This window comes from Molossus molossus, unplaced genomic scaffold (assembly GCF_014108415.1).
Source record: "Molossus molossus isolate mMolMol1 unplaced genomic scaffold, mMolMol1.p scaffold_m16_p_2, whole genome shotgun sequence".
Classification (NCBI taxonomy): domain Eukaryota; kingdom Metazoa; phylum Chordata; class Mammalia; order Chiroptera; family Molossidae; genus Molossus; species Molossus molossus.
The window spans coordinates 13,695,534-13,707,734 of record NW_023425355.1 but is presented as its reverse complement, the minus strand read 5'-3'; the positions used below and the strand labels follow the sequence as shown (position 1 = coordinate 13,707,734).

The window sequence follows — 12,201 nt, the reverse complement described above, 5'->3', positions numbered from 1 at the left end:
GTTTCTCTGGTCCGCAGGCCGATGCTCCAACCGCTGAGCCAAACTGGCCAGGGCAAGGATGTTTTTTGCATTCATCTTCAGATAGAGCGAGAGGGAGAAAGGGAGGGAGAGAGAGAGAGAGAGAAACATCGATGTGAGAGAGACACATTGACTGGCTGCCACCCACACAACCCCAGCCGGGGCCGGGGAGAAACTGCAACCGAGGTACGTGCCCTTAGCGGGAACCGAATCCAGGTGTCTGAACCGCAGGCCAACGCTCTAACCACTGAGCAAAACAGGCCAGGGCTGAACTGAACACATTGTGAGTGCAGAGGAAATGATCTCCTTGTCAATTTCTGATTTGTTCAGTTTCATTTTTGGAACTTCTGAAAGTGATCAAGTGAAAGATTGGTGGTAGAAGGTATGTTTTAAATCAGAGAAGTAGAACTCTGCTCTGTGTGCCTTGCATTGCCCGTAAGAGCATGGAGCAAAAGGTGAACTGGGATAATGTTCTGTGTGTCTACATTCACTTAGGAAGGATAACTGGTTATTTATTAATGTCATACTAAACAGGAAGAGCCCTGAGAGCATCCAGTGGAGGAATGTACAGAGAATCCACTTGTCTATAACTAGGGCTACAGACATGGGTACACACGAATAAAAATGCCTCACTTAGCCCCAGCCAGACTGTGGCATCCTTAACCTCTCCGATTATGTGAACGGGGCTAGGGCGGAATGGCTCTCACAGAGATTTACTTTATATGAGAGGTCATTACCCAGGACCCATGGATTTAAATCAAAAGCCTTGTTTAATACATAGTTCTGACAACCTTATTTTCTGTGTGTGCTTTTTTTTTTTCCTAACGTAGTAGTTGAAAGCAGCAAATAGGAAAGGGACATCTGCTTAGAGGCAAGCATACTGAGACTCACACCGAGACCCAGGTTATAGTCCTGTCTTTACCATTCAACTTGCTCTGTGATACTGAGCGACAGCTGCCTCCTCTCTGGGCCTGTTTTACCATTAGCAGAACGTAAAGGGTGTGGACTGGTTGATCCCAAAGGTCCCACTAGGCTTTAACATGCTGCTATTTTAGGTGCGAATTAAGGGTGGTGATAATTATATTGAGTTTTATTTAGGTCAGAGGAGGATGGTGATAATTATATTGCATTTTCTTTAGGTAAAAGTTAAATTATGTTCTCTATCCTTCACTTGCAAATGTAGGGGAATTTTAAATACATTTTAGAAAGATGAGTATTAAAAATGAATTGAAAGATTGAGACGACATGGAAGGACCTGGAGAATATTATGCTAAGCGAAATTAGCCAATCAGAGAAAGACAAATACTATATGATCTCTCTTATTTGTGGAATATAATGAACAAAATAAACTGATAAACAACATAGACCCAGAGACATAGAAAGGAATATGGTTCAGACTGACAGACCTCAGAGGAGAGGGACGGGGGGAGGGATGAGATAAACCAAAGAATTTACATGCACGTATGTGTAACCAGTGAACACAGACAACAATCCTGGGGGTGGGGGTGGATTGGGAGGAGGGTGTCTAGGGGGAGGGGGAAGGAGAAACATCTGTAACAAAAATAATTAATAAAATTAAAATAAAGAAAAAATACCAAATAGGTAAAAAGACAGTCAAGTTAATTATTCAACTGACTTAAGGAGGTTTTTAAACCAATTTTCTGCAGGCAATTTGGAACAGTCGAACTTATTTGTACATATGGTTCATTCTCAAAATACATATATTGCCACCAAAAAAAATGAATACAATTTTTAACATTTCAAGAGATTATCTTTGCTTTACTAGAAAATGTCCTCATTTTCTCCTTGACTAAGTAAAGTTATAATTGTGTTGTAGATCCTTGACATTCTTGTGGACTGCATCACAGAATCTTTGTGAATCCCCTTTTGAAAATAATGAAAAATATGGTACAGGTTCCTGGCTTTTGTTGTTGATACAATTGTTTTTTACATGTGTTATTGATGTTTATGTTATGTTTTGTGGACATAGGGTATGTGTGTGTGGTTCTATATGATTTTATTATATATATTGCTTCATGTATCTATCACCACAGTCAATTTACAGAACAGAACAGTTCCATCACCACAAAGATACCTCCTGTTGCCATTTTATAGCCATGCCTCATCCTATGCTCTCCCCAATCCTTAACTCCTGGCAACCACTAATCTGTTTTCCAGCTTTATAATTTTGTCTTTTTGAGAATGTAAATGGAACTATCCAGTAATCTTTTGCTATTGGCATTTTTCACTGAGCATATTTACCTGGAAATTCATACATGTTGTTGAATGCATCAATAATTTGTTCCTTTTTATCATTGAGTAGTATTCCATGGTATGGATGTACCAGTTTGTTTAATCATTTACCAATTGAAGAACATCTAGGTGCTCTCCAATTTTATCTGTTATAAATAAAGCTGCCATGCACATTTACTCACAGGATTGTGTGGAAATATAACTTTTTGTTTCTCTGGGATCAGTGTCCAAGTGTACTGTTGCTGGGTCATATGGTAATTGCATGTTTAGTATTAAGATAAAGTACAAAACTATTTTGCAGAGGTTCTATACCATTTTACATTTCCACCAGAAATGTATGAGTGATTCAGTTTCTTCACACCTTCACCAGTACTTGGTGTTGTCACATTTTTATTTTAGCCATTTTCATAGGTGTGTAGTGATATCTCATTGTACTTTAATTTGCATTTTTCTAACGATTGATTTTGAACATCTTTTCATGTGCTTATTTGCCGTCCATATGGGTGAAATGCCTGTTGATATCTTTTGCTTATTTTTTAATTGGATTGATACTTTCCCTGTGGTATTTTGAGAGTTCTTTTTGTATTCTAAATATGTGTCCTGTGTTAGATATTGGTTGCAGATATTTTACCCTAGTCTGTAGCTTGTTTTTGATCTTTTATAAACATAGTATTTTGCAGAGCAACTATTTAAAATTTTGATGTGGTTCAGTGTATCAGCTTTTCTTTTGTGGATTATGCTTTTGGTATCAAATCTGAGAACTTTATGCCTAGCTGCAGATACAAAAATTTTTTCCTATTTTTTTTCAAAATCATTTTATTGTTTTATATTTCCATTTTAAGTACACGTTCCACTTTAAATTAATTTTTGTATATGATGTGACGTTTAGGTTAATGTTTGCTCTTTATTTTACTCCTCATCCAAGGATAAGTTTTATTGGTTTTAGAGAGAGAGGAAGGGGGGGAGGGACACAGAGAGAGAAAGAGAGAGAGAAGCAGTGATATCAAAGAAGCATCTGTCGGTTGCTTCCCATTCCCGTGCTGACGAGGGATCGAACCTACAGTCTAGGTATGCACCCTGACTGGGAATTGAACCCACAACCTTTTGGTGTATGGGACAATGTACCAACCAACTGAGCTACCCAGCCAAGGAAATGTTTATTATTTTATCCTAAGGACATCCAATTGCTTCAGTGCCACTCATTGAAAAGGCTATTTTTCCTCCACTGAATTACTTTTGTATCTTTGTCAAAAGTCAGTTGGCTGGCCCAGCCGGTGTGGCTCAGTGGTTGAGTGTCGACCTATGTACCAAGAGGTCGCTGGTTCAATTCCTGGTCAGGGCACATGCCCAGGTTGTGGGCCCGATTCCCAGTGCGGGGCATGCAGGAGGTGGCCAATTGATGTTATTTCTCATCAATGTTTCTATCTCTCCCTCTCCTTTCCTCTCTCTCTAAAAACCAATAAAGAAAAAAGTTAAAAATCACTGGCTGTACCTGGATGGGTTTATTTCTGGATTCTATTCTCCTCTGTTCATCTGTACAGGTGATGCTCAGGTTATGATGGAGTTATGTACTGATAAACCCATCGTAAGTTGGAAATATTGTAAGTTGAAAATGCATTTAATACACCTTTCCTATTGAACATCATAGCCTAGACTAGCCTACCTTAAATATGCTCAGAACATAATATCCAAAAATTTCTGGCGACACAGTATACTGTAGAGTATTGGTTGTTTACCCTTGTGATCTCTTGACTGATTGGGAGCTGTGGCTTGACACCACTGCCCCGCATCGTGAGAGAGTATTGTCCTGCATAGTGCTAGCCTGGGAAAAGATCAACATTCAAAATTCAAAATATAGTTTCTGTTGAATGCATACTGCTTTCACATCTTCATAAAGTTAAAAAATCAAAGTCGAACTGTCTTAAGTCAGGATCATCTGTATGACTTTTCCCACATCAGTACCACATTGTCTTGATTACTGCAGCTATATAGTAGGACTTACTGTCAGATAGAATGATTCCTCCAAATTTATTCTTCTTTTTCAAAATGGTTTTAACTATTCAAGAAATTTTGTCTTTCCATATAAGTGTTTTAACCAGCTTGCCTGTCTTTAAAATATTGCTGGAATTTTAATAGGAATTGCATTAAAGCTGTAGATAAGCTTGGAGAGAATTGACATTTTTATTATTTTCTTCAGTTTCATCAACAATATATGTCTCTTCATTTATGGAAGTCATTTTTGATTCTTTGTACAGAATTGTATAGTTTTTAGTATAACAATCCTGTACATGTGTTATTCATTGAAAAAAATTGTAAACCTAAGTATTTAATTTCATTTGGAGCAATTGCAATTGTGACGGGGTATTGCCATTTTTATTTTGGTTTTCACGTGTTCATAATTGGTACCTAGAAACACAATTGCTTTTTAAGTATTGATCTTAAATCCTGAAATCTTGCTGTACTGACATTATTTCTGGGATTTCTTTTGTAGGTTCCTTGAGATTTTCATGTAGACAGTCATGTCTTCTGCAAAGAAAAACTGTTTTATGTCTTCTTTCCATTGGCTTTTTATTTTTAGAATATTTTCTGTTGAGGGTCATGTGTTTCTCTCCATAGCCATACACCAGAAGTTAATTGTGTTTTCTACTTACCCTTAGGCTCACTTAATGAGCATTTTTTTATAAAGGGAGTTATTATCACTTCCTGAGGACTTTATAATTGTACACTAATGCTAGGGTCTCTCGCTTGCTAATTATCTTGTTTTTGCACACTACTCTCTCATTATGTGCAAATCAAATCCACAATCTGACCAAATGGCAAACTACTATAAGTTCTAAACTTGAATGGTCATTCATGCCAATTGTTGAGTGAATTTAATTGCTTCAAGCAAATAGAAGTCAAACTTCAATCCTTGGTACACTACATATATAAAATATTGTTTTAATCATTTAGAATATTTTGATGCATTTCCAAAATATCATGTAAAGATAGCTTTATAATGATATGAAATATGACTTGTCTTCCCATTTTAGACTAGATGAGTTAGCTTATTTACAGAGTTGATGTTTATTAGGCTAAAGTCTATGGTTTCATTGTCACATGTGGCACTTGATATTTCATCAAGAAATAATAAATTAGCCTGGTTGGGGCTGGTATGGCTCAATGGATTGAGCATCATCCCGTGGACTGAGAGGTCCCGGTTAGATTACCAATCAGGGCACATGCCCGGATTGTGGGCTCAATCCCCAGTAGGGGGCGTGAAGGAGGTGGGCAGTCAGTGTTCTCTAGTCAATGTTTCTATCTCTTTCACTCTCCCTTCTTCTCTCTCTAAAATCAATAAAGAAAAATGTTAAAATAAATAAATAAATAAGTAAATAATAACAAATAGATGGAGAGGCAGGTAAGAGAGCCGCACGTGAGCAGGTACGAGTATGTCGGTAGTTCCGTCACTGTCACTGCAGTTTGTGTTCATTGAGCATCTTTATCACATCAGAATTCTGGGCTACCTGCTCTGCACTTCTCTTAGCTTTCTGTCCAGATTTATAGTATGGTTGCCATGATACCAAAAAGGTTTTCACACAACAAACATCTCTAAAAATGAAAAGCAGTGGGAGAGTTTTTCCTAATGTACGTGTGCTTTTTTTTTTCTCTTCGTTATTATTATACTGGAGAGTTTTTACCAGGAGCCCTCACCCCACTCTCCCTTTTCTCTCTGGCTAAAACTAGATAACCTGCTCACTCTAAAAGCAGTGCCTAGCAAAGGTTAGTCAAGTTACCATAACTGATTTTGATCAGCCATGATCTAGCCCCTACTTCTGGGCCCCTCCTGCCTGATACTGGAAGAAACTTGCAGCTCTGTGGCAGAGAGGAAGCGGGTAATGAATGGTTGCTGAGTGGGCAACTAACAATACCTGCTGTGCTCCACCTTACGAAATTTTGTTCTTGGAGAAGGTGACAAGAGGTTGATATGTCCGCTCTATTGTACATTATATGTTCACGTTTTCAGTTAGAAATAAATAGCAAAATATATCTACCAATATATTCTATTGCAGCAATTCAAAATTGATTACAGTGTTTTGTTTTTTCTATGACTATGTTCTGAAACAACAACTTTTGGATAGTGTGATTTTTGTAACCCTTATGAGTAACCATAAACAGTTATTTGCAGGATTAAACAGCTGGGTGGCAATATAACATATAACGTGTAAATCAGAAATGAATGGCCTTACAACAAAGTGCATCCATCAGAGTAAAAGAATACAGTTTCTTCAACAAGCTGCACTGGGGAGAAAAGGTGCAAATGGCTGAAAAAATAAATAGTGAACACCTGGGCTGAATAAATTAGCCAGCTGGCTGGTAGTTTTTCATTTGACTCATCTAAAAGGGTGCCTGTTCCAAGGCATTAATAAGACACATTCACTTTGAGGTGTTCTTTTGTTACTAACATTAATTGATAAGCAATACTAGATAATATCAGAATTTATGCTCACCAAATTCTCAGGTTTATGTATAATTTTTGGCAGTTAGTAAAAACTGCATTATACAAAGCACTATTCAGCAGTTGCAGTTAGGTACAATTATGTAAAAAATATTGTTATACTGAATAAATGGCCTTTGAAATTCAAATTAGCAATATAAATAACATTGAATTTCATTTGTGAAATCCATTTTCCTGAAAATTTTCATAAGAACTAATGATGCAGATTTTTTTCCTTTATATGTTAAAATTATAGTACCATTAGAATGCAAAGATTCCTTTGAGAGCATATAATTCAGTGACATTCATTTTCAGCTGGCAAATGTGTTTTTGTACTTTTCAAATATTTTTAAATTAATAAAATTGAGTTACTATTTTATTCAAGAAAGTTTGCTTCAAATGGTAGAATTATCTTTTTTTAACAACAATTTTTACCACAATATAAAGTTTTATATTTGAGAAAGATAAATTAACCAAATTTTGCTTACTTCGGAATGGAGTGAAGTTGAGGTTTTTGGAATTTTCTGGTGTCTTTATAATTTCTAGTTAGGTATTAAATTCAGTTTTGGCAGAACTTCAAAAATCCTGTGGTTGTTAATGGACAGTAAGGACACTACTGTGTTTTTAATGCATCGGTTTTACATAGTGCGAGAGATTTCACCAAATTATGTTGAAACCAGTAAAACTTAATAATAGCTTATGGATGTCAAACACATTCACGAAGGACAATTTCTTTCCTTACCCTTATTTAAGTATTTTCACGTATGTATTCCAGATTGCCCAGCATCAGTTAGAGCATTTTATTCACTCTGTTACGTCCCCTTTCTCAGAATGCAACAGAGAGCCGTTGACTAGATCAGTTGCTATGCTCAATTTTCACTGTGTCATCATCGTGGTCTGTAATAAGAGAAGTTGCCATATTCTGTCTTATCTATAAAGTGTAATTAATTATCCTGTCATTTCTCAGTTTAATCTTTAGGCATGGAACTTTTGCTGAAAGTTGTGACTTTAAATTCTTCATGGAACACACTTTGGTTTATTGGTTTTCAGAATAATGAAAGTGAATACAGAGGAATACAGAATGTGAACACTTTTGTAGAAAATATACAAATCACATCTCGTATGCTTGCCCTTCATTTTGAATGTCACTAAATGTCAGTGGTGCTGTTGTGTGGTTATGTGGCCAAAGAGCTTTCAACATATGTTCTCAGAAGACCTAGGTGCACATGTTTTGAGTTGCCTGTTTTAACTGTGGGAAGTTTAACAATATCTTATACTTGATTAATATCTTATGTTTGAATAACCTTTTAGAGTTTATAAAATACTTTTCATTTATGGTAGCTCATTTATCTTATAATAGCCTCATGAAAGGTAAGGCAGATGGAATGATCTCCATTTTATAGATGGGGACTCTGAGAGATTGTGAGTTGCCTGATGTCTGCAAAATAATGCATCTAGGACTGGAACTTTCTGATAACACTTTCCTAGATCGGAAAAGTATTGTCGAAACATGAATACTGTCAACTCCTTTTTTTCATTATATTTAATTACAACTACTAGCTTATAACAGTAAAAATACCATGGAGTTTTATTTTTTGACATTTAAAATAAGTTATTTTATTCTTTCATCTTACCTTTTTTTATTGTGATATTTATTGTGTTAATTTTAATAAGGCCCTCTTTTTCATTGCACTCAGAGTTTTGAATTTACAATTTATTGATTTTTCCTGGCCTAATTTTTTGTGTTTTCTACAAATAAATGTTTCTCTCTCTCTCTCTCTCTCTCTCTCTCTCTCTCTCTCTCTCTCTCTCTCTCTCTTTCACACACACACACACACACACACACACACACACCCCCCATACATCCTTTGCTTGTACAAATCATTTATTCAAGTATTTACCAGATACTATGGTTATAGAGCAGTCCAGTAGAGGTATGAAGAATACACATCAAGAGATGTTAGGGCCTTCCCTTGAGAATTGAAGGATGATTCAAAAGTATGTCCTGGACAACCAAATGACTTAAAAAGGAACTAATAAATAAATGCATGGTAAACTTCATGTGTGTATTATGGGGGCACAGAGTAATAGAATGAAGAGTGTGGTTGGGTTGGGGAATGCTTTCTTCAAAGTGAAATTAGACTTTGTCTTAGTGGATAGATTTTTGAAGTAAGTCATTATTTGGGAATAGGGAAACTATGATATTATAGGGAGTGCAGAGAATAACCAAGAATAAAGAAATGATATGGGCCCAGCCGGTGTGGCTCAGTGGTTGAGCATCAACCCATGAACCAAGAGGTTGCTGGTTTGATTCCCGGTCAGGGCTCATGCCCAGGTTGTCGGCCTGATCCTCAGTGGGGGGCATGCAGGAGGCAGCCAATCGATGTTCTCTCTCATTGATGTTTCTGTCTCTCTATACTTCTCTCTTCCTCTCTCTCTAAAATCAATAAAGAAAAAAAAGAGGAAATGATATGAACCAAAATATGGAGATTGGAGTTGATAAATTAAGAATTAGAGATACCATGTTGCAAAGTAGGAGAGGTGAGACTAGAAGACAGTAGATAAAGAAGGTGATAGGGTTTAGAGACAGGAACAGATTTTATGTGGTAGGGTTTAGATGTTTAAAACAATTTTCCATTAGTATTTTATTTCTTAGTAAATTTACTGTGGTGATATTAGATAATAAGATGATATAGGTTTCAAATGTACATTTCTCTGATATGTGATCTGTTTATTGTATTGTGTGCCCATCACCCGAAGTCACATCATCCTTGGTCACCATAGAATTGGCTCCCTTTACCCTTTACTACCCTCACCCCCTTCCCTCTGGTAAACACCATACTGTTGGTGGTGTCTGTGAATTTCAGTTTTAAATCCCACATGAGTGAAATCATATGGTTCTTAGCTTTTTCTGACTGACTTATTTCACGTGTCATAACATTCTCAAAGTCTGTCCATGTTGTAGCGAATGGTAGTATTTCATCTTTTCTTATGGCTGAGTAGCATTCCATTCTGTTATGTACCACACCTTCTTTAGCTTATCATCTACTGAAGGGTACTTCAGTTGTCTCCATGTCTTGGCCACTGTGAATAATGCTGCTGTGAACATTGAGGTGCATATATTTACAAATAAATGTTTTCCAATTTCATTTTGGTAGATACCTAGAAGAGGGATTGCTGCATCATATGGTAACTTTATTTGTAGTTTTGTGAGGAACCCCCATACTGTTTCCATATTGGCTGTACCGGCTTACATCCCCACCAGCAGTGAATGAGGGTTCTTTTTTCTCCACAACCTCTCCAACGCTTGTTACTACTTGTCCTGTTGATAATAGCCATTCTGGCATGTGTGAGCTGCTGTTAGTTCTTGGGTGCTATTTTGATTTGTTTAGAAAATACAGTTCCTCTATCTACTTTATTTATTTATTTATTTATTTATTTATTTATTTATTTATTTATTTATTTATATCCTCACCTGAGGACATTTTTCCATTTTTTGTACAGATAGAGTGGGAGGGGGGAGAGAGAGGAAGAGATAGAGAGAGAAACATCGACGTGAAAGGGACACATCGAGTGGCTGCCACCCGCACGACCAACCAGGGCCGGGGACAAACTGCAACCGAAGTACGTGCCCTTAGCGGGAACTGATCCCGGGTCTCTCTGGACCGCAGGCCGACGCTCTAACCGCTGAGCCAAACCGGCCAGGGCTCTATCTACTTTAAAAGAGACAAAATCTCATAGACACGGACAATGCTCTGATGATTGCTGAGGGGAGGTGGAGGGAGGGTATGGGGGGATAAATGATGATGAAAGGAGACTTGACTGGGGGTAGTGAACACACAATACAGTGTACAGGTGATGTGTTATAGAATTGTGCACCTGAAACCTGTGTAATTTTGTCAACCAGTGTTACCCCAATAAATCCATTAAAAAGGAAAATAAATAGATACAAAATAAAAGTTAAAAAATTTCTCAAAGATGTACATGTGGCATGTTTGCTAAAATGTTCTGCTAAACCCTGAAATATTTGTATATTTTTCAAATCTTAATGATTCATATTGTATTGAAACCTGAGCAGATGAATGTTGAATATGCGGGTCACAGAAGGCAAAACATACAGTGAACTTGAGAAGATTTAACAGGGTGAAGACATAAAAATTGTCATGAGAAGTTAAAATATAAAAATGCGACCAAGTGTAATTATCAAAAACATGGTGTTGATTATTCTTATAATTTCTCATCAGTCAGGATTTGCAAGAAGATGTTGAAGAGGCTGGTGCACTGCAGAAAAATCATGCTTCGGCGACATCTGCGAACTCCACAGAAGCTGCAGACTCTGCCTGCCTGCCTACAGAGGATGAGTCACCCAGCACTACGAGCAGCGACGTGCCCGCAGAACAAACTCCACGCAGTGACCCAGGCAGTGCCCCAGAAGGAGCTGAAGCTGAAGTGTCAGGGGAGAAAGAAAACCTCTGTGATGATAAAACTTGTGTGCTGTCAACTTCAGAAGAAGGAACAAGTGAAAATGTGCCTGTAGCAGAAGACATCACAGAACCGCCAAAGAACAATAGGATTACTTACTCGCAAATTGTTAAAGAGGGCAGGAGATTCAATATCGATTTGGTATCAAAGGTAAGAGCCAAGTTTACCTGTCTTGTCCTAGAACAATACTCATTTTCACTTGACTGAAAATAGCATCTTGGCCCACGAACATAATTTGTTTAATTTTTTTCTCTGGAGTAGAACATTTGTTTTATAAAGCTATAATAGCCAAAAGTTATTAATTCAGTTAAATATCTTTAAACATAGGTTAAAAACATTATAAATTCTCAGTACTATATTGCAAGGATACTTTTGTACAAGAGTCCACCCTAATTTTGTTCTACTGAATGGATTTGAATTCTATCAAGAAAAATTCTAACGATCCTAATTACAGATTCATGTTATTTATAGTCAGTCTATTAAGTGAACTTTTTCAGCCTGTATATAGTAGCTGTTTTAACATCTGTGTGATAATGCACATTTTGAAAAAACGAATACATTTTAAAAAATAATTTGTTTAGGTGTGAGGGTTCTGGAGGATAATTTAATAGTGGGGCTGGAAGCTGGAAGGAATATTATTGTCTTTGGTTATGTTTTCATCCTTAACGCTAATGTTAGGTCAGTGTCTTAGTCTTAGGAGTGGACAGGGTTGTATTAGATTTATAGAAAGCAAGCTTAATTTAGTGCAAAAAAATAGAAAACCAGTAATCTAAAGGATAATGGCCTTAAAGAATTAAGCTATAGGGTTCAGTGAAGATATAAAGAAACAGAGATCAAGTCCCATAAGTTAAGGGCAAACAGTAATAAATTGAAAAGAAGCAGGAAGAGGGTAGTGAATAACATCAGTCCACCCAGAAAACTAGGCTTTTCGATTTAATGTGCTCTCTTCAATTTCCAAGTTACAGAGTAAG

General features: G+C 36.9%; 1 protein-coding gene across 8 annotated transcripts in view; it reads left to right on the top strand.

Moving 5' to 3' along the window:
• Positions 1-12,201, top strand: part of CHM (CHM Rab escort protein) — a 166,312-nt gene that overhangs the window by 53,918 nt on the left and 100,193 nt on the right. For all 8 annotated transcript variants that reach the window (XR_004960572.1, XM_036270815.1, XM_036270813.1 and 5 more), the window contains exon 5: positions 10,993-11,380. Coding sequence is in view for 7 of the 8 variants with exons in the window: in XM_036270815.1 (XP_036126708.1) it covers positions 10,993-11,380 (388 nt within the window). In the remaining variant the exon portion in view is untranslated. The remainder of the gene's footprint in view (positions 1-10,992; positions 11,381-12,201) is intronic.